At 33.2% G+C, this 19,653-nt stretch overlaps 2 protein-coding genes across 4 annotated transcripts in view; one reads left to right on the top strand and one right to left on the bottom strand.

The window, feature by feature from the left end:
- Nucleotides 1-11,547, top strand: part of LOC100182115 (hephaestin-like protein) — a 14,053-nt gene extending 2,506 nt beyond the window's left edge. The window contains exons 1-23 of one of the 2 annotated variants that reach the window (XM_009863566.3): nucleotides 934-1,117; nucleotides 1,405-1,546; nucleotides 1,758-1,942; nucleotides 2,127-2,242; nucleotides 2,520-2,626; nucleotides 2,861-3,055; nucleotides 3,414-3,540; nucleotides 3,770-3,950; nucleotides 4,343-4,538; nucleotides 4,834-4,913; nucleotides 5,377-5,507; nucleotides 5,790-5,954; nucleotides 6,206-6,344; nucleotides 6,621-6,759; nucleotides 7,054-7,246; nucleotides 7,720-7,847; nucleotides 8,254-8,379; nucleotides 8,745-8,871; nucleotides 9,204-9,362; nucleotides 9,589-9,724; nucleotides 10,033-10,187; nucleotides 10,476-10,668; nucleotides 10,894-11,547. In XM_009863566.3, coding sequence (XP_009861868.1) covers nucleotides 954-1,117; nucleotides 1,405-1,546; nucleotides 1,758-1,942; nucleotides 2,127-2,242; nucleotides 2,520-2,626; nucleotides 2,861-3,055; nucleotides 3,414-3,540; nucleotides 3,770-3,950; nucleotides 4,343-4,538; nucleotides 4,834-4,913; nucleotides 5,377-5,507; nucleotides 5,790-5,954; nucleotides 6,206-6,344; nucleotides 6,621-6,759; nucleotides 7,054-7,246; nucleotides 7,720-7,847; nucleotides 8,254-8,379; nucleotides 8,745-8,871; nucleotides 9,204-9,362; nucleotides 9,589-9,724; nucleotides 10,033-10,187; nucleotides 10,476-10,668; nucleotides 10,894-11,221 — 3,612 coding nt within the window. In that variant the 5' untranslated portion in view covers nucleotides 934-953 and the 3' untranslated portion in view covers nucleotides 11,222-11,547. Of the gene's footprint in view, nucleotides 1-933; nucleotides 1,118-1,404; nucleotides 1,547-1,757; nucleotides 1,943-2,126; nucleotides 2,243-2,519; nucleotides 2,627-2,860; nucleotides 3,056-3,413; nucleotides 3,541-3,769; nucleotides 3,951-4,342; nucleotides 4,539-4,833; nucleotides 4,914-5,376; nucleotides 5,508-5,789; nucleotides 5,955-6,205; nucleotides 6,345-6,620; nucleotides 6,760-7,053; nucleotides 7,247-7,719; nucleotides 7,848-8,253; nucleotides 8,380-8,744; nucleotides 8,872-9,203; nucleotides 9,363-9,588; nucleotides 9,725-10,032; nucleotides 10,188-10,475; nucleotides 10,669-10,893 lie in introns of those variants that run through there. The other variant, XM_026839226.1, reaches the window with a different exon arrangement.
- Nucleotides 11,548-12,067: 520 nt separating this feature from the next.
- LOC100184476 (kelch-like protein 12) lies at nucleotides 12,068-18,968 on the bottom strand. Of its 2 annotated transcripts, XM_018816290.2 has the most exons (12): nucleotides 17,977-18,961; nucleotides 17,248-17,401; nucleotides 16,973-17,190; nucleotides 16,506-16,652; nucleotides 16,374-16,449; nucleotides 15,751-15,839; nucleotides 15,200-15,404; nucleotides 14,749-14,892; nucleotides 14,095-14,253; nucleotides 13,402-13,546; nucleotides 12,180-13,337; nucleotides 12,068-12,119 (listed from the first exon to the last, which is right to left on the bottom strand). In XM_018816290.2, the coding sequence occupies exons 1-11, from the start codon at nucleotides 18,193-18,195 to the stop codon at nucleotides 13,217-13,219; spliced, it is 1,677 nt and encodes a 558-aa protein (XP_018671835.1). In that variant the 5' UTR covers nucleotides 18,196-18,961; the 3' UTR covers nucleotides 12,068-12,119; nucleotides 12,180-13,216. The 2 variants fall into 2 exon arrangements, with proteins under 2 accessions (XP_018671835.1, XP_026695028.1); XM_026839227.1 differs by lacking the exons at nucleotides 12,068-12,119; nucleotides 12,180-13,337 and having other exon boundaries at nucleotides 13,459-13,546; nucleotides 14,095-14,248; nucleotides 14,745-14,892; nucleotides 17,977-18,968.
- Between the last annotated feature and the right edge of the window lie 685 nt (nucleotides 18,969-19,653).

Genomic DNA, 19,653 nt, shown 5'->3' with positions numbered 1-19,653 from the left:
CTGCAGTAGTTCATCACTGGTTTTTGAAGGCCATAGCCGACCGCAGAAAAGTCTAGTTTTAAATGAATCGTTCATTACACTTTACGAACTAACACGAAAGACCATACAATAACATATGGACATTGTTTGGCGCAAATCAGAAATAATTTTCATTGCAGCAATTTTAACTCCCACATTATGACGCAACTAAATGCTAAATGGCATCAGCATTACATGTGTTCGTGTATTACTTCCGTTGTGGTTCAATATATATATCAATAAAACGTGAAACCAAAGTCATTTGGTTTCTGTTTGAAAATCCCGTCTTTATTTTTTGTCCTTTTGATTCAATATTTTAGTTCCCATTTGTTTTCTATTTTTCACAAAGTAATTGAAATAAATATTTTCAAATTATTTCCGAAGTGGTTTCTGCATGAGAACCGAAATTCACTCGCCCGTATTTCTTGCTGATGAACCACTTTATTTCGCCAAAATATCCCCTGTGTCAGCAATTCCACTGCACGCCGACTTATGTCTTGCGCATCCAAGCATGCAGGGCAACCGAAAAACTGAAAATCAAATAATTAGTGAACAAGTGAACACAGAAAAGGCGAGTTGGGTTGAATATATGTTGAGACCCAGCGAAATTTAATTCAGTTCAAAACAGGTTGGACAGGGGAACGTTTAGGTTACTACAAGATAAGCTATATAGGCTACATGGAATAGGAAAAGTTTTAAAATATATTGGTTGTCCATTTTTGTAATTTTTATTTCTTCTATTCTTTAAGTGATTGTAGATAGTAAATAAAAATTGTGTGTAGAATTATTAATATCACCGAAATTTATTTTCTCGAGAATTTTTATGCTTGAGATAAAATGCGTAACATGATTTTAAAATATAAATTTTATAATCGAAGTGTTATAAAACAAGATGATTTTCTGATTATTTTAAAATAAAATCCCAAATTTAGAAAATGCGAGTTTTTGTGATAGCGATTGCATTGTTGTGCGCTGCAGTGGCGACCGATGCACAGCAGAGAAGAAGAAAGGTTTATTATCTCGCAATAAACGAGATAATTTGGGACTACGCTCCTTCAGGGTTGAATCAAGTCACTGGAAACCGACTTGAAGATGAGAAGTAAGAATTTTAAATTGATTGGGGGGGAAGACGGGACACTTTTACCACATAATATCCAAATATCCCGATCGTGTTTTAAAACATCAACAATGCGTTATTGTACAAAGTTACATTAATAACTTTTAAGCGGGCGCGAGGTGTATGAAACAGAACACCCGTGTTATAACCACCGTCGTACCCTCGCCACACGGGAACAAATATGTTTTATTCATTTAATTAAATGGGGGTATAAAAAAACACATAATATATATGCGACAAATCCTTAACAAATTTCATTGTAATTGCAGAATTGCTCGCATATACAGCAATATGTACATTGGCAAACGATACAAGAAAGCTGTGTTTCGAGCCTACACTGACTCGACGTTCAGTGAGGCGTTACCTCATGACCCCAATCTCGGATTCATGGGACCTACTATTCGGGCCGAGGTAATCTGCTCGGAATAAAACTTGTTTTTTGGAACCTCCTTGAACATAACTGTTCATATTTTTTTTGTATTTTGGACAAGAGGTTTATTTTCAAATGCTATAGCGTCGCCAGCCAAGCTGACAAGTTGTTCCCGCTCAAACAAAATCGCCGTGTGTATTCAACATGCTTTATATATTGAACATTTACATTTTTGCCGTAACTTTTTTACAGACTCGCGATGTAATTAAGATACATCTCTTCAACAACGCAAGTCGTCCTTTCTCCATACATCCACATGGTGTGTTCTATACGAAAGCAAACGAAGGTGCTTTGTATGCTGACAACACAACTGATAAAGCAGACGATGGCGTACCACCCGGAGAACAATATGAATACACATGGGACGTCCTCGACGAGTAAGTGAAAATCCAAACAGAAACAATTCCCCATAAAGTAAGATACGTGGGAGAAGCTCTCTTTTCAGGGAATTTCCGATAACGTCACTTTAGGTTAAATCCCTCAAACAAAAGTATAAGAAATGGTTTATAATTTTGTCCTGTTGGATTATAGTTATACCGATGTAATGTGAATATTTTCCAGCTACGGTCCTACAAATGACGATGCTAATTGCTTGACTTGGGCATACCATTCCCATAACCATTCTCCCGTTGACATCTACTCTGGATTGATCGGAGCTCTCATTGTTTGCAAGCCTGGTATGTAGTTTACATGTATAGTAAGTTGGTTGGGGTAAGATGGGACACGTTTTTATTGAATTTTTCGTCTCATAGTATTGTAAACAGGAATGTTTGCAATTATAAACGATCAGGAAATATAGAGTTTAAGTGCTAACAATATCCCATCTTACCACAGTAGTACTATATTATAGCATGAAAGATATTTATAAATGCAACTTAAACCTTTTTATGTTGGTTTCAAGGTTTGCTTTACATAAATTATATTTCAATTAAACTTCACTTTATCCTTCACTAGGAACGTATCGTGATGATGAAACAAGGACAGACGTTGATCATGAGTTTGTTGCAATGTTCTTTATACCATTTGAGATCGAAACTTGGTATTTTCGTGATAATCTTAAGGTAAAATTATTAAAAAAAAAATTTTCTTATATGCTCTTGCTTGGCGGGTCAATGACGGTCGTTATAACACGGGTGTTCTGCTTCATACACCACAAGCTCATTTATGAATAACCATGTTTCTAACTTTGTGGAAGAATTCTTTGGGATGATTTTATGTATGGCTGACAATCAAGACAAACTATAAAGCACCACTGTTTTGGAGCAATTGCTGTTCAGTGTATTTTTGTTTTTCAGACTTTGGAAAACTGGGAAGAAGTTGATATCACAGAGAAATATTTTGTCAAAGGAAACAAGATGCATGTTGTGAATGGCTACATCTATGGTAACACACCAGGATATAATGTATGTCAGGGAGACACCATTAGTTGGCATATATTAGGGATGGGCTCCAACAGGGATTTGCATCCAATTCAGTTCCAAGGACAAACTGTAAGTTTATTTACTTTTAAAATACTCAAGTTTCTAGCTTGTCCTTAAATTTTGAATATTTTTAATCAAATGCTTTTTTGCTAATATTTGATGGTTGTTGTTTGTTTTATGTATGGCTGACAATTTAGACAAGCATTAAAAGACCAGTGAGATTTTTAAGTACCATCAACAAGTGTCTTTAGTCTAGGACACACAATGTGTCTTGCCTAAGCATACGTAATCACAGTGGTATTAGTGTTGAAACTGAAATCCGTATTCTCTAGGGTGAAAACTTGAAAACTTGATATTATTTGTAACTTATCTAACACCTAAAACCTTTTTCAGTTATTGCACATCTAGAGCCTTAATTTTTTTTTAGTTATTGCGCAACCACCACCGATCCGACACCTTCATATTCATACCGGCCACATTCTCCACTTTGTTAATGAGAGCTGACAACCCAGGAAGGTGGTGGATCGCATGCAAGTTGTACAGTCATTTCACCGGTAACATAACTTTATTTCAGCAATATTTATATATTTAAATTCTGTTTATCTATAAAACATAAAAAATCCCTATTTTTTTTCTAAAACATGACAATAATATTTAATTTGCAGGAATGAAAGTACTAGTTTAATCCAAAGAAATAAAATAATTCATTTTTAAATGTTAGTTTAATTTTGCTCTTCCCTTAGGATTCAAAGAAATAAAATGATGTTATTTTTATCTCCACAGAGGGAATGACAGCTCTTCTCAATGTTGATCCTCAGTGCAGAGATGAAAGAGAAGAAGATCCCAACTTATCTCTTACTGGCATCACAAGGGACTTCTTTATAAGAGCAGAAGAAGAGCTTTGGGATTACGGACCTTCAGGAATTAATCGAATCACAAATCAATCACTAGATGCCGATGGAGAGTAAGGATTTTTCGTTTAAGTTTTTTTATAGATTTAAAATAGAAAATAGGCATCTTGAACTGTTTATGAAAAATTTGCAGACCACGCACCTTGTGCCTGCTTATGAGTTACCACATATATCTTAGATACTGATTGTTGTTTTTCTGTATTCTGTTTGGGTGAGGTTCGTAAGGACCTGGGATTTAGGCCAGACTTGGCCCATTGCCCCATATTAGTTTTCCTGTATTGGTGACAACAGCAACTTCAAGCCTCAACTTATATTCTATGGTCAAGAGAAAATCATTGTAAACATTTAACCACAGCACTGGGCCAACCATTTAGAAAAGTTGTCTGTAAAACTTTCAAATTTAAAGAGTTAAAATGCATTGTACTAAAAACCACATTATTTGTAGAGATTCCGCTGCATTTTTTGAGCGTGGGCCCGAACGAATTGGAGGAGTTTATAAGAAAGCAATTTACCAAGGTTACACTAATGCCTTTTTTAACGTTTCCACCACTCACCCCCCAGACATGGGTTTACTGGGTCCTGTCATTGCCGCCGAAGTTGGAGATACTATAAGAATAACATTCGCAAACTCTGCAAGACATGTAAGTATGCTCACTTTCATTAAATTTCAGTAGTTGTACTTAATCATTGTTTAAATGAATTATCACTTAGGTTGGAGTATAAGTAATAATTAGGTGGGGACACAATGTGTTTTAGTCTGGTTGCAACACTTTTATGACTTTTTTAATATAGGAAATATCATTTGGTTAATGTGTTTTTTATTTAGTTGATGGTCCTAATCCTACATATTTATGTTGTTTTTGCTATAGTCTAATACATTAACTTAACTAATCAAAATATTTTGCTTATTTACTGTTTTTATTGTGATATATGAAGAGTTTGAATATGGAGCCTCATGGAGTTTTCTTCACTGAAGCCAACCCTGTAGAACCAGGTCAACAACATGTATTTACATGGTAAGTAAGTTTAACTGGTGTTCTGCCACAGTGGTTAGTTCCGTTTAACCCAGAGGTTACAGGTACGGGTCGAGTAACCCCTGAGTTAGGGACTCGTACGTGTCACCCCTGGGTTAGAGAAAGATGAATATACATAACCAAACTATTTGGGGAAAATAAAAGCCTATAAAAAACCAGCACCTTACAAGGAAAATGCTGAAATGGTGTTGACACGAAATGTGTCACTTAAGTACATACACAGTACATATTACTTAAGTACATACACAGCTGCGCCACCTATTGTTATGCAACACAAATCTTCATATTCAAATTTTATGCATCAGGTTTAATTTGGGCTAACTATGCAATTAAATCTGTGTTCTAAGCACAGTGAACTGCTACACTTAAACACCTTCACAAATTTATTTTTACATAAGTTGTTTAATTGCAAAATACCAAACTGGTTACTAACCAAACTTTACAGGACGTTACCAGACAGCACTTCACCTGAACCAGAAGATCCTAACTGCCTTACGTATCTCTACACATCTACTGTTGATTATATTGCAGATTCAAACTCAGGACTGATTGGCCCACTGCTAGTTTGCAAAAGAGGTAAAAATATGGCTGATGTAATATAATCATTTTTTGTTGTTTTATAATTTTTGAGAAGCCACCTTTTTAATTTGTTTTAATATTTTTAAAAAATGATTTTATGTACACATGTGGTAATTAATAAGCAGACGCTAGGTGCATAAAATAGAACACCAGTGTATAACAACTGTTATTGCCCCGCCACACAAAGAATATTCAGTTACAATTATTCAACCAAAAACACTAGCTTGAATACATTTAACCGAAAACATAAACTTTACCGGTATTTTATTTTCCCTTCAGGAACTCTGGAATCTGAAATGCAAAAACGTCACAAGTACCTTATGTTGACTGTATTCGATGAAAGCAAGAGTTTATATTTTAAAGAAAATATTCGTAGTTTTCTCACTAATTATGAGGAAGTTAATCTAAAAGATGATGATTTTGAGGAATCCAATCTCATGCATTGTAAGTTTGTTCTTGTGAAAAGTAGGTCATGCTTTTGGTCCAATATTTAATACAGGTTTTCTTTTTTTGCCAGTTTTAACTTTAAACTATTTCGGATTAGTATTAATTGTTTAATCAGTTAAGTTTGTTTTTTGCAAGCGCTGTGGCTTAGTGCATAACATGTTTATGGCAAAAACATACCGGATCTGAGGCTTGATAATCCCACCTTCGTAGGTCTGTGTGTGTTTTAACAATTCTTCTCTTATCTACAGCCATCAATGGTAGAATGTATGGCAACCTAGATGGTATGGATATTTGTGTGGATGAACAAACTGTGTTTCATATGATGGCTATCGGAACAAAAACAGATCTGCATTCAGTAAAACTTGATGGAGTCAACACTAAAATAAAGTAAGTAAGGACACTTACCTTAAATAATATACTATATTTCCATTTTTTTCACGTTTTTAGGAGTGAGAGAATAGGGTTATTTATTTCTGTAAATATTCTTTGTTTACACCAAGTGGAACACCAAAAGAGATTGAAACATGGACCTTCTTACCCCAACCTACTATATTTTTACCTTACACTGACTATATTTTAAACATACTATATATTTCCTACAACCTACTATATAAACTTATACTTTATTTGCAAATTGAAGGAATAATAATGTTTTAACTACAGTGGAGTGAATACCGGTGCAGTTGACCTGTTTCCACACATTTCCAAAACTGTTCTCGTACAAGGGGAATTACCTGGCACTGGCATGTTGTTCTGCAGAGTGAATGATCATTTAGCCGGGGGTATGATGACATCATACACAGTGAGTATATGTTAAAGAAAAGACTGCATATATAAACGGATTGATTGGTTAATGGAAAAAATGGGAAATTGTGGTCAGAAGATTGTAATGCAGGACTGGTTGCTGCTACCATTGTATGTGTCCTTCAGTAATACAATTTATAGCAACTGCTTAAACCCATTTATCTGTTTTTTTGAATTGTCAGCTATATAAAATCATAAAAACTAAAAAAAATAACCACTCACAAAGTTACATACGTGTTATTTCGACTACCATTGTTATACCTTCACAAAATAAATTATAACAATTTCTCAGGCAAGTTACTGCAACAACCAAAACATCAATAACAACCACGCCGAATCTACAACTGTGAAAACTTACTACATAGCAGCTGAGGAAACATTTTGGGATTACAACGCAAGAAGATTAAATATAGATGACGAACCTGTTGATATTCCTGGTAACCATGGATACGAACACGCCCACCCTATTCCTGGTGTTCTGATTGGTCAGTTTGTTATATATTTGTTAGAACAGTGGTTCCCCCCAAAAAAGTTTTGTTGTTGAGATGCATTTTGAAAAGGTTAAATTGCGACGCACAAGCGATTTAAGAATTTGTTAACAGTGTTTTTTACCAAAGTTGTATTTATTGGTATAACAAAAATGATATAGTATGCTACCTGTGGGCACATGTGTCCTTGACCAAGGTGCTTAACAGCAATTGCTTCACCCAGTTGTTTCTTGGTGGGTTGTTGAAATTGTCACTCATACAAAAAAGTATTTTACCACAAAGTTACATATCTGTCAACTTAAAACAAGCACAAGGTGTATGAAACAGAACCCCTGTGTTATAACGGCTGTTGTTGCCTCACCATGCAAGAACAGATAAGTTACATCCATTTATTCAATATTGAAAAGAATAAATAAGTTACATTCATTAATATAATATTGAAAATGTTGAGTGATGTCCGTTTATTGCAGGCTCAATGTACAAGAAAGTAGTGTACAAGGAATACACCAATTCAAGTTTCATTCAAACTCTTCCAAAGCCTGAGCATCTTGGGATCCTTGGACCTGTTATTAAGGGGGTGGTTGGGGACACAATACGGGTAGATTGGTTTATTTTTGCATATTTTGAAGCAAATTGTAATATGGTTAATGCGCATGTTTTGTCTCTTTTTTATTTTAGAAGATTATACTGCTAAAATCTAAAATGGGACGATTCGATTTAGAAAATATTGTACTCCTACAAATGGCACTCATATAAAGTGTAGAATCAAAAAAAAAATTCCGTTGGTTTTTAAGGATGGAATCTCTAACCCAGAGGTCACTAGTGGGCTTTGTAAATTGTCAGCCATGCAGAAAAAATAAGCCTTATACGAAGTAACATTTATGGTATTCGTAAGCTGGCATGAGGTGTATGAAACAGAACTTCCATGTTGTAATGCCTGTCGTATTCTAGCCACACAGGAATCAAGTTACATTCAACTTAATTCATGAAATAATTTGTTTCAGATTGTGTTCCGCAATAAAGCAAGTCGAACATACAACATGTATCCTTGGGGAGCAATTGATCCATCAAGTTATCAAGGTTCTGTAGGAAATGCTGCACCTGGAGAAACTGTGGAATACACATGGGTGGTAAGTATGATCAATTTATTAACTTCTATTGAATGCAAAACTGTTTGTTTTTTTATTTCGCTTTATCTTACTAGATGAGTCATTGAAGGATTATTCATAAAATTTAAAATTGAGATTTTTAGTTCTAATGGGTTCAGTTTCAGAATAGACAGCAGAGTATACAGTGTTACCACATTATTCAATGATATTCCCGAGTTCGACAACTATGGGTGTAAGTGTATTTTAACAATGTCATCCACAATTTTACTACAAATTCAAAACCCTTGAGTCCATGGCTATTCGTTATCAGAATGTCTAATTTAGATTTTTGTTTTTCTATGTATCCCTCGCATAAACAAGTTTCAATAGGAATCCTGTGTTTTAAGATTCCAGATTCTGCTAGTCCAACCAACTCCCAACCCAGCTGTCAATCATCCATCTATATTTCTACTGTTGATAAAGTGAACGATGTAAATGATGGATTGATGGGCCCGCTGCTTATATGTGCTAGAGGTAAAGAACTAAAAACACTTTGAATGAATAAATAAAATATATTTCATCTCTTCAGTCATTATAACGAAGAACGGAGAGTTTACAAAAGCGAAAAGACAGGTGGTAACGGTAAAGCAACAGATTAAAACACTTATTGATAAAACAGAAAAAAAAAATAAAAGACAGACATGAGGTGTAAAAACCAGACCATCGTGCTACAACGATTTTGTCTTACCATATGAGGATTATGTGACCTAATTAATACAAAAAGACACATTAAAAAAGTATTATAGCTGACAATGTTAAAAAAAACTAAAAGAAATTTCCAATAATTTTAATTTCATCCTGTTCAGGAGCTGAAGAACCAGATGCAGAATTCTTCCTTCAATTCGCGATCATTGATGAGAATGCGAGTCACTTACTGGATGACAACATTCGTCATTTCTTGCACACTGATCCTGAGACCTTCGATAAATCTGATGGGACTTTTGAGGAAAGCAACAAAATGAAAGGTTGTTTTTGAATGAATGAATGAAACTTATTTGTCTTTGTGTTTGCTTTTTTAATGTTTGACTGACTGCTAAAGAACCACAACTTAAACAGTTCTATGTTTCATACACCTCACGCCTGCTTACAAGTTACCAAATACATATATAGTGTTTTGAGTAATGATTTTTACTCTTTTAATATAAATATGTAAGTATAAAGATACGTTAAACATATCCTTAATGATTACAGGGATCAATGGATATCTCTCTCATGTTCCAGGGTTGGTTATGAAAAAAGGGGATCTTGTTCGTTGGCATCTTATTGGTTGGGGAAGCGAGAAGGATTATCATTCAGTTCATTTTCATGGCAACACTTATGTTCATATGTAGGTTCCAGACTATGTGGGCAAGGACCTTGTTGGGGGCCTCAGGTTTAACCCAGATTTGGTTCATTGCCACAACAATTAGGCGGCTTCTGTACGTCTTGCCTTCAACCAGGGTGACTCTGTCCTGGATATGACACTGGACTAAGTTTTGCAAAACATCTCGCAATTGTCCATAATTGTCTTCCCCAAGAACACATATGCGCCCATAATGGTAGCAGCATCTAGCTTTGAACCCATAACCTCTGGAATAATGGCAAGCAAACCAACCACTGCGGCATGCCGGCTAAATCTATTCAATATTTGTACAGATCCGAGGGTTCTCACCGTGGTGATACGTTTGATCTTTTCCCGGGATTTCTTGGCACAGTTGACATGAGAGCGATTGCAGTTGGTGAATGGCTGCTACATTGTCATGTGTTTGATCATATGCATGGAGGGATGGAAACTACTTACACAGTTTCAGGTTTATTTTTAAAAGTATTAATTTCTCTTTCAACAACATTTTAATGAATTAAACTTATTTATTTTTATATGAAGGGCAAGGACAGTTGTTATAACACTGTTGTTTTGTTTTATACACCTCTTGCTGCTTACAAGTTACCACGCTTTTATTTAACATTGTTACTTAAGTAGTTTTTACTCGTAACGATTTTAAATATTGTCGCTTTTATTCTATTTTCCTTCTCTTCATTTATATATTTAAATATAGATTTTTGCTATTCGATGATGTATATATAAATGTTTTATACAGAACCTGCACAGAATGAAACTAGAGTATGCAGGGTGGAAGCGTCCAAAAACCGCCTGTTTTTCCGCTGCAATAACCTTGCTATTTCTACCATACGTGACATCATGCCCCACCCATGGCGTATTGCTGTTCGGTTCCCGAGTGGCGTCGTTGTCCGATTGCCAAGTAGTGCTGTCACACACCTTGACCTAAGCGGGTAAATTTTGTGTGGTTGTAAATTAATGTAAACACCTTTTGAACAGCCCATCTGGAATGAAAAAAGTACTGTATCTCCAAAAAAACATTCCCTGATAAAGTCTTGCTGGATGGCAGACGAAACTTTGGAAATACACTACGTTTTTTCATACCAGATGAGCCGTTGAAAGACAATTTACAATATATCTGGTAGCAGAAGTAACAGAATATGTTTAATTACTTTCAGCAACCGGATAGCAATGCATGTCGCTCGTCAAATTCTCCGACAGTTTCGTAATCTCATATCAGTGAACTTTAACGACAACATCATCAACTTTGTTCCATCCAACTTTATAGCTCGTAACCACAAGTTACAGTCCCTATCAATACGTAATAACAGGGGCTTTCGTAAAGCAAAACCTTTAAAGCTTGGCCGTCGCAGGCGCCATTCAAAATCGAAACCACGGTTGATAATAGATTTTTCCGGAAATTCACTTCTTCAGCCAAGGTGCCTAAATAACAGACTAAGCTGGGGCCAACTAAAAAGATGCTTTTTGTCTGAAAGACTATCATGATAAACTTTTTGCTGTTGCGGAAATATTTTGATCACACACTTTTGTTACAGGGGTTTAAATATAGTAGGTTGGGGTAAGATGGTTACTGTTTTCATTCTCCTCTCTCTTTATTTGGAATAGTGCAAGCAATATTAACTAAATTATGTAAAAGTGTCCCCACGACTCTAAAAGCGTGTTGTTAGTTTGTTTGTTAACACGATTGTAAAATAAGCCATTATATGCTGTAGCCATAGCTATGTGTAATTAAACTGTATCTGAAATTAAAATTAATACCGACTGACTAAAGATTACAAATGTGAAATAAAAATAACCCTTGCTGTTTATCCATAATCATAACCATATTCGCACGTATTCATTGGTTCACCCATGGATAGGTCTATGGTTTAATCTTAGCAAATAAAAACATTGTTAGAATATGGTCTGGTGGGGGAAGATAGGACACCTTTTTATTTTCTTGTCACATTTGGTAGCAAACAAAGTACATTCAAAAAATTATAAAACCGTACCCTCACGACTCCCATAGAGACCGTTGTTAATTGTTTAAAACATGATCAGGATAATTGGATAATATGTGCTGAAAGTATCCCGTCTTTCCCCACCCAAGTATACATATAATAAAGGAGAATTTTACAGATTTAAAATAGCAACGGTTTGCATACCCTTGTTCTGTGCACCTATTAGTGGCGTTTTTTTTATGTCCATGAGTGTGTTTTGCAGCATCTCTGCGAATTTAAGAAAATGTAACAAGCGCTAAATTGCTGATTTACCTATTCTCAGTATATAGGTCTGTAATCTTACTAATCAAATAAAACTTAATTTTCAATGTAAAATATACGCAAATAATTTGTTTTTGTTGTTTATTAAGTCAACAATTCCTTTCGCTCAGTGATAACTTCACCTGCATCAAGATAAAATTGAAATAATAAAGTGTGAGATCAAAATAAAGAATTTAAAACACCTTCTCACTGAGTGGTTGACTCTTATTCCATTCAACGCCACCTAAAATCTTTAACACTCCCCCCTAATTAAATTATTAAACCATTGGTTTGGTTGGGTCGTATAAAACCTTTACACAATCGAAGCACTTACAAATAAAGAACAATTTTGTAGTGCAACAAATATTATAGAACTGTAGCTATTCCAATAACAAACCTAAAACTTCACACTAAACATCATTATTACACCTTTGATGCTTTTGTTAATGATGTATTATAAGTAATCACGATATGAAGAATTGAAAATACAATCAAAAGTATAACTGTTACAGATAATTATGAAAGAAATAAAAAAGAAGAATTCGTAATTTAGTTTTTTGGAATTATACATTCAGGAAAATTTTCATACTTGTATTTTTCAAAAAAATAACGTTTTAGGAACAATAAAAACAGTGAAGAAATTACAAGAAAAGAATTTTAGTTTGTCAATTTTATAAATGTACAATTAAAATAGATATACGTGTTGTCATCGCGATATAGAGAATTGAATACACAATCAAACATACGTAAGATAAAAATAAATTATGAAAGATATAAAAATAAAGAAATAGATGGTAGGATACAATATTTACAAACAAAGAAGAATATTCAACAAATACTTTCGTATCTCATTGTAATTGACACAGGTTTAAGAGTAAATATTAAAGAAATGGTACATAAGTGTATTTTAATAACTGGGAAATATTTTAAGTACAAATAAAATAGTAAAGAAATTACAAAAAAGTATTTTAGTTTGATAATTTATCTAAAGTACAATTAAAATCAAGGCACAAGGTTTTATGCGCAAGATACAAAAAGGATTTTAATTGTGAATTTGAAGAAATGTGACAAATATGAATACATTATATAATGTTGAAGTAATTATTTAGCATCAAACCCATTTAAATAGGGCCAAGTTATATTGTGTTAACCCACAATGATTGAAGATAAAACCATTAGGTTGCCTAAATACATCACCAAATGTATAATGGAAGTTAAATAAAATACACCATGTATTTATTTAAATAGCAACCATAGAATGGTTGAATAATTCAACTTCAGTTTCACCAACAACACTCCACTTGTCAGTTTGATCATCGTAACATTCAATTGATTTCACAATTTTTTTCCCAGAATCCAGACTACAATAAACAAAAATGTTTTAAATAGAACAAATGTTGACCAAATAATATTTCAAGTATTTACCCTCCCACTACATAAATCTTGTTTTGTGCAACACAAGCTGCATGGGAACTTCTCTCAATGTTCATATTCTCCACATAAACCCATGTGTCATCATCAACATTGTATTTCTCAACTGATTTAAGAGTTTGTTTTCCATCATACCCACCTAACAACCAGTAATGTTACTATAAATATTTCCGGTGTAGGTAAAACTTTCATAATATAGGCTTAAAATTACAAAAAAAATAACCTTTTTTTTTAGGTGTTCTCATTTATCACTAACAAAAACTAAAGATTTACAATTTTATAATTATTTTAATATAATGTTTTTTTTGCGCAAAAGTATTAACAATATATAACCACCTGAGATCAAATAAACAATAAATATAAATACATTAGAATGTTTCACAATCTGTATATTGTAAGGATAAATTAAAACAACTCAACTGTCACAATATGACCATTTTGAATTTCAAATTCCAACAATACAAAAAATTAGAATTTGAATGTTACTGAATCTCATATGTTTATTTTAAACAGATGTTCCAACAACATTTACAGAAACAAAATTGTAACAGTTGTTTAATAGTACCTACCATTAACATAATTTTGAATTCCAACAACACAAAAAAAAAGTTGAATGTTACTGAATCTCATCTGTTTATTTTATACTGAAATATTTCATATAATAAAAAGTTATTTAAAACAACCCACCAATAGCATAAATAGCATTGTTCAACACCACAGCAGCAAACCAACGTCGTGGTGTTTGCATTGAAGCAACATCTTTCCATTCATCTGATGATGGATCATATCTTTCAACTGAAGATATAACTTGTTGCCCATCATGTCCACCAAGTGAATACAACTGATCTGTATAATTTATAAAACAGAACTTAGATATATGAATACACTTAATCTAACTTCATTAAAAAATATCAAAAATTGTGTTATGTGTTAAAAATATATATGTTTGTGTCATTCTTTATTAGTAAACATTAACAACAACTAGCTAACACTGATAAGATAAATTTAAAACTATTGGAGTAAACATACAGTTTCTATTTAGACCAATAATTGTGTTTATGTGTATTTGGGAATTTATAAAAAATTTACTGCAAGCATTTTAAGTGACCTGTAAAATAAGCACATGTTAATAAGTTAATTAGGTGGTCTTAGAGAGCAAATTTAATTTTTTAATAAATTCATTTCAATAGGCTCAAATTTAAAATAAAAATTTGATAAAAAAAAACTTGATGGATAAAATAACAACAGTTTCGAAAAAAAATATATGCAGCCCACTTATTAGTATTTGCTCAAGTTGAGTTAAATGTAATTTCAATATTAAATGTAATTTCAATAACTAACCATTGTGAGCAACCAAACAATGACCCCATCTGGCAATCTTCATTGGTTTAAGTTGAATCCACTTGTTAAGTGGAACAACATAATATTCTCCAGATGAAACTCTTTTATTATTCTCATCACCTCCACCAAATACAAAGATGACACCTATGTTATAAACAGTTTAGTGTGATGAATGATAGAATTAACATGAAAATCCAACACATTTACATTATTTTGTTCACAAATTTCTAAAATATACAGATATTATAGAAATGGAAGCTTACCATTTATAACTGCAGCAACAAACGCAAAATTCACACTGTAGGCATAAACAGTTAAAATAAGATTTTATAACGAATTCTTGGTTAATAAAACTTATCAAGTATACTTACAAAGTTTATATAAAACTTATGTTATTTAATTAGTTCAATAATTTTTGCAATATTTAGACATCACATCAATGTAAACTTACCATTTATAACAGCAGCACCAAACACATATCTCTCTACATTCATTGAAGCTACCTTCTCCCATTTTAAAACTTTTTCCTTTAATTTCATTCGATGAACAATGTTAGTGGCTGTTTCTTTACCATCAGTATTTAAATCTCCTGCAAGATGATACAGAATATCATCGATGACAACAGCTGATGCTGATGATCGACGAACTGGTAAATCCTAAAATAAAATCTTGATTTTAATTTAAACATTATTTAGAGAAAAGTTTATTTACTAAACTAGAACTGTATAAAACAAGTCAACTTTTAAAAACAAAACACAACTTTCAACCTTATTATTTGGAGAAACTTCTATTTATTACACTAAAATTGTATATAATAAAACAACTTTTATATATTAAAACACAACTTGTAGCACAATGTACAATGACCTAAATAATCAGCCGTACCAAAAAAAAATCTTTAAAATTTTTGCACTTAATGCCGAATAACAGGCTTATTTTATAATTATAAAGTTTACCACCATGTTTTTGTTTTCTGAATATTATGAATCATACTTAACTTACTGGAAGTGGACTCCACTGCATTGTTTGTAAATCAAACTTTGTTACTTTGTTTAAACTTTTTATACCACCAAGTGATATGAGGGATTTCTCTGAATATTGAAACAATAAATAAACATGTAAACAAAATGGATGCCACAAACAATTCAATACAAAAGACGGAATAAAGGTTCAAGTTACAAAAATGATCCAAAATAATAATAAATACAAAGTTAAACCTGTTTATCTAACTACAAATAATTAAACACAACAATAAATTATAAGCTGAGTTAAGCAATACCAAGAATTAAATGCTACCATAAAAAAAATAATTCTTTGTTATTTTTGGAGATATTAAAATAAAAAATTGCGCTTGTGATTTTACATTTTTTTTAATTTGGTTGTGTGTGATTTTATTTTAGATATGTTTTTTTCCCTTTCTGTGTACTAATTTCACATAATTTATCTTATATTGTGCAATCGGAATGTGTCTTGCCTGATGACACAAATGCCCACAATGGTTAGTGACTAGGACTAGCCTTTGAACCCGTAACCTCTGCGTTAGAGGCAGGTGCGATAACCAACTGTTCCACCCAACTGCTGGAGTTGTATGGTAAATACTTAAAAGAAAATAGAATATATTTTACCTGTTGTTTCCTTTTTTTGTTGCACCAAAGCATTAACAAACAAATTACCCCAATCATCAAGTTTTCGAATAAGAGGCTAAAAATATATAAATTTGTTTGTCATGAGTAATAAATGATATGTTGATTATTTACCTCAACAGAGATCACATCTTCAAGCATTTTTGGAGATACTTTACTAATATCAACAAACTTGAAAAGTTCACTCAAGTAACTTTCATTTGAAGCCAAATCGAACTTCACCCAGTTCATAACGGCAGTGTAGACTAAGTCTGAAGAAACCTAAAATTATGTAACATCATATGGGTGTTTTATTTAAATTAAAAACGTATTTATTTTACTCTAATATTTTTTGGGGCACCAGGTTTTAAAGTTACACACTGATCAATCCTAATTCCAATTCTAACAATGGATATTGCTCAATAGAGTTATAAAGCCAGTGATAATTTGGACCAATGTAAGATATATTGTTTTAATAATGTTATATTAGAAAGGAAGAACTAATTACAAGTTTTATAAAACATTTTAATTGATTACGATAGCCACCGTACACTCTAGTCCTATAAAAGTATTCATATATTGTAAATATTAAGCTATTCTACCTTATCATGTGTTAATTGTAATAACTTAATGACATCATCTTTTGAAAGTTTCTTGAAATGATCATCAGAAATAACTTGTTGATATTTTTCAACAACGTAGTTGTTGAATTTCTCGGTTAATTTAGGAATGGTGAAACGATCGGCTAAAGCTTGAATTGTAAGGCAATTTTGTTGCGTGATTGTTGTCAACAAATATTCAATGCAAAGTTTCTTGACAGCTGAAAATACATTATGTATAGCTATAGTGTTTTAGAAAAACAAAATGTTATACATACAAAGCATTTGTAGGAAATCAGAAACTGCAAGAAGGTCGCACACATTGTTGGTGTTGATGTTGATTTTTCCTGTGTACATAAAATCAACAAGTTTCTCTACACTTTCCGCATCTACAGCTTGAAGTTCCACAACATCTTTATATTTTTCTTCCATCTGTAGTAATATTATGTTAATAACTTATACTGTATGATTAAAGTAAGCAGCAATAGCAAACTACCTCAGTGTCCGGCACCGTGGCTCAGTGGTTTAGACGCATGCATCGTAACCAAAGGGTATCCGGTGACATTTATACTGATCAGCGCATGTGTCCTTGAGCAAGACACTTAATGGACATTGCCCTAACCCAGTGGTCACTAATGGGTTGTCCAAATTAACAGTCATACAGAGAAAAACAATTACCCACAAAGTTGCACATGTGGTGACTCGCTGCCCAGACAAGGATAAACATTCTGGTTAAGTGCGTTGTGCTGTGTGAGTACGAGCGTAGTCTTCGAATGATGTTTGCGAATCATGTGAGACCGAGTTTGCAGATCTGCAAGTGGAGTCCTACGGATCAGGAATCGGGACAGAATTGGAACTCGGTCGGTCGAAACATAAATAAATGACTTCACTAATGCGAGCAGTCACTTTCAACGTACAGGGGTGTTGGGGTAATGGGCCAATTCTGTCCTAAATCTCAGGTCCTCAAGGACCTCACCCATACAAAAATAAATAAATAAAAAAACTACCTCAGTGTTAAACATGGTGTCGAAATATTTAGAATAGCAAGAAAGAACCATCTTGTTTGCTGGAATGTTTTTCTCTCCAATACGAATGATGATGTCATTAAAACGACCATCTTGGCGTGACTTGTTGGCAAATGGAAGAAGATCAGATGCATGATCAATATTGTGTGTTTGTTCTTTAACTGAAGATGTTCCACTTAGTGAAAATGATGTTTCTGCCATTTTACCTTTAATCTATAGATTAACTAAATCTGTAATACGTAAATATATATCAAGTATGTAGCAAATTATTGAACCCTTAATTCAGCTGCATCTGTGTAGATAACAACACCAGCATTTAATATATTTTAAAAAATGTTAAAATATGTGTTATTATCAATACACAAGTTACTTGACTATTCACTGCATCTGTTTTAGTGTTTCTGGCTGGGCTACTGTCTTTACTTTATTTATTGGTCTTAGGTACAATCCATTGGTTGAAACGGTCAAAAATAGCAACGCAATATTCTCATTAGTTACGTAATTGACTGTTACCTCTTACCCTACTGTACAACTTTAAACAATACCAACTAAATTCTACAACAGGTATATTTTCAATTATTAATCTCAACCATTTCTTATGTAATATTGGTGTTAAAGAGTACATTGCTTCTTCCATTTTGTTTAAATAGTAACTGACCTTAATGCTATTTCATTCTTTACTCTTACTCTACTGTGTACACTAAACCTTGCAATATCGAAATGTACAGCCCATGTTAACTCAGTTTATACTGTTGTTTGAACAATGCTGCTAAATATTGAAAAGTAAACAAACTGGTTGAATAGTTAAACATTAATAGTATATGTGACTAGTGACACTGTACAATGGCCAAGATGGTTAGGATTGTGAAGATCACACTCGTGCTCAATATTCAACAACCTTCAATAAACGCTGCTGTCCCTGTGGCCTGGATTATGAATGGTCCCGGTGAACCCAACAGTGACAGCAGAATATATATGTTTACTTCTGCGTTCTGTCACTCACTCTAAGTGAAAATATTGTTAATATACACAGCAAAGATAAGCATAAAAGGTGATACACACACTGTAACCTCAATTTCAACTATACATGATTAGTTTATTGCATAATGCTAACAGTAATTTTAAAACTAGGCTGTATAATACTTAGATCTAATAACATTTTTATTGACTATTCAAACGACTATGCAAACTCTGAAACTACTGTTCAAAACCAAAAACAAACACGGTAAACGGTTTCAACGTACAGTTTGTGCTCAGTAATACGAACGAACCTTTTTAAATTCTTAAACGGATTGCGAAAACAGGAACTAACTGCTTCAATCTACGTCTGTATAGAACTGTAGTTTAAGCGAAGGGGAAATAAAATTTCGGGAAACCACCCGGTCGAGAAATTGGTTTCGAATGAATTGAAGCGTGTCTCATGTTACATTGTTCTCTACATGTGCTGAACTGGCTGAACAAATTGTATTAATGCGCTGCATGGTTGTATGTTTTATAATAATTGAATATTGGTTTCAAGAGGTAAATCTTTCCTGTTTTCCAGTTGGTCCCATTTTGTCTTTTTTTGTCGCACGTTTTACTCACTTTGGTTTTGCTTTGCAATAAAACGAGTTGTCTGTTATGCATGGAGTTTGGTTAGCGCGTATATTGAAGCAAATA

This window comes from Ciona intestinalis, unplaced genomic scaffold (genome assembly GCF_000224145.3).
Source record: "Ciona intestinalis unplaced genomic scaffold, KH HT000174.2, whole genome shotgun sequence".
Lineage (NCBI taxonomy): Eukaryota > Metazoa > Chordata > Ascidiacea > Phlebobranchia > Cionidae > Ciona > Ciona intestinalis.
The sequence above is the reverse complement of the archived record's forward strand: the minus strand, read 5'-3'. Positions and strand labels throughout refer to the sequence as shown.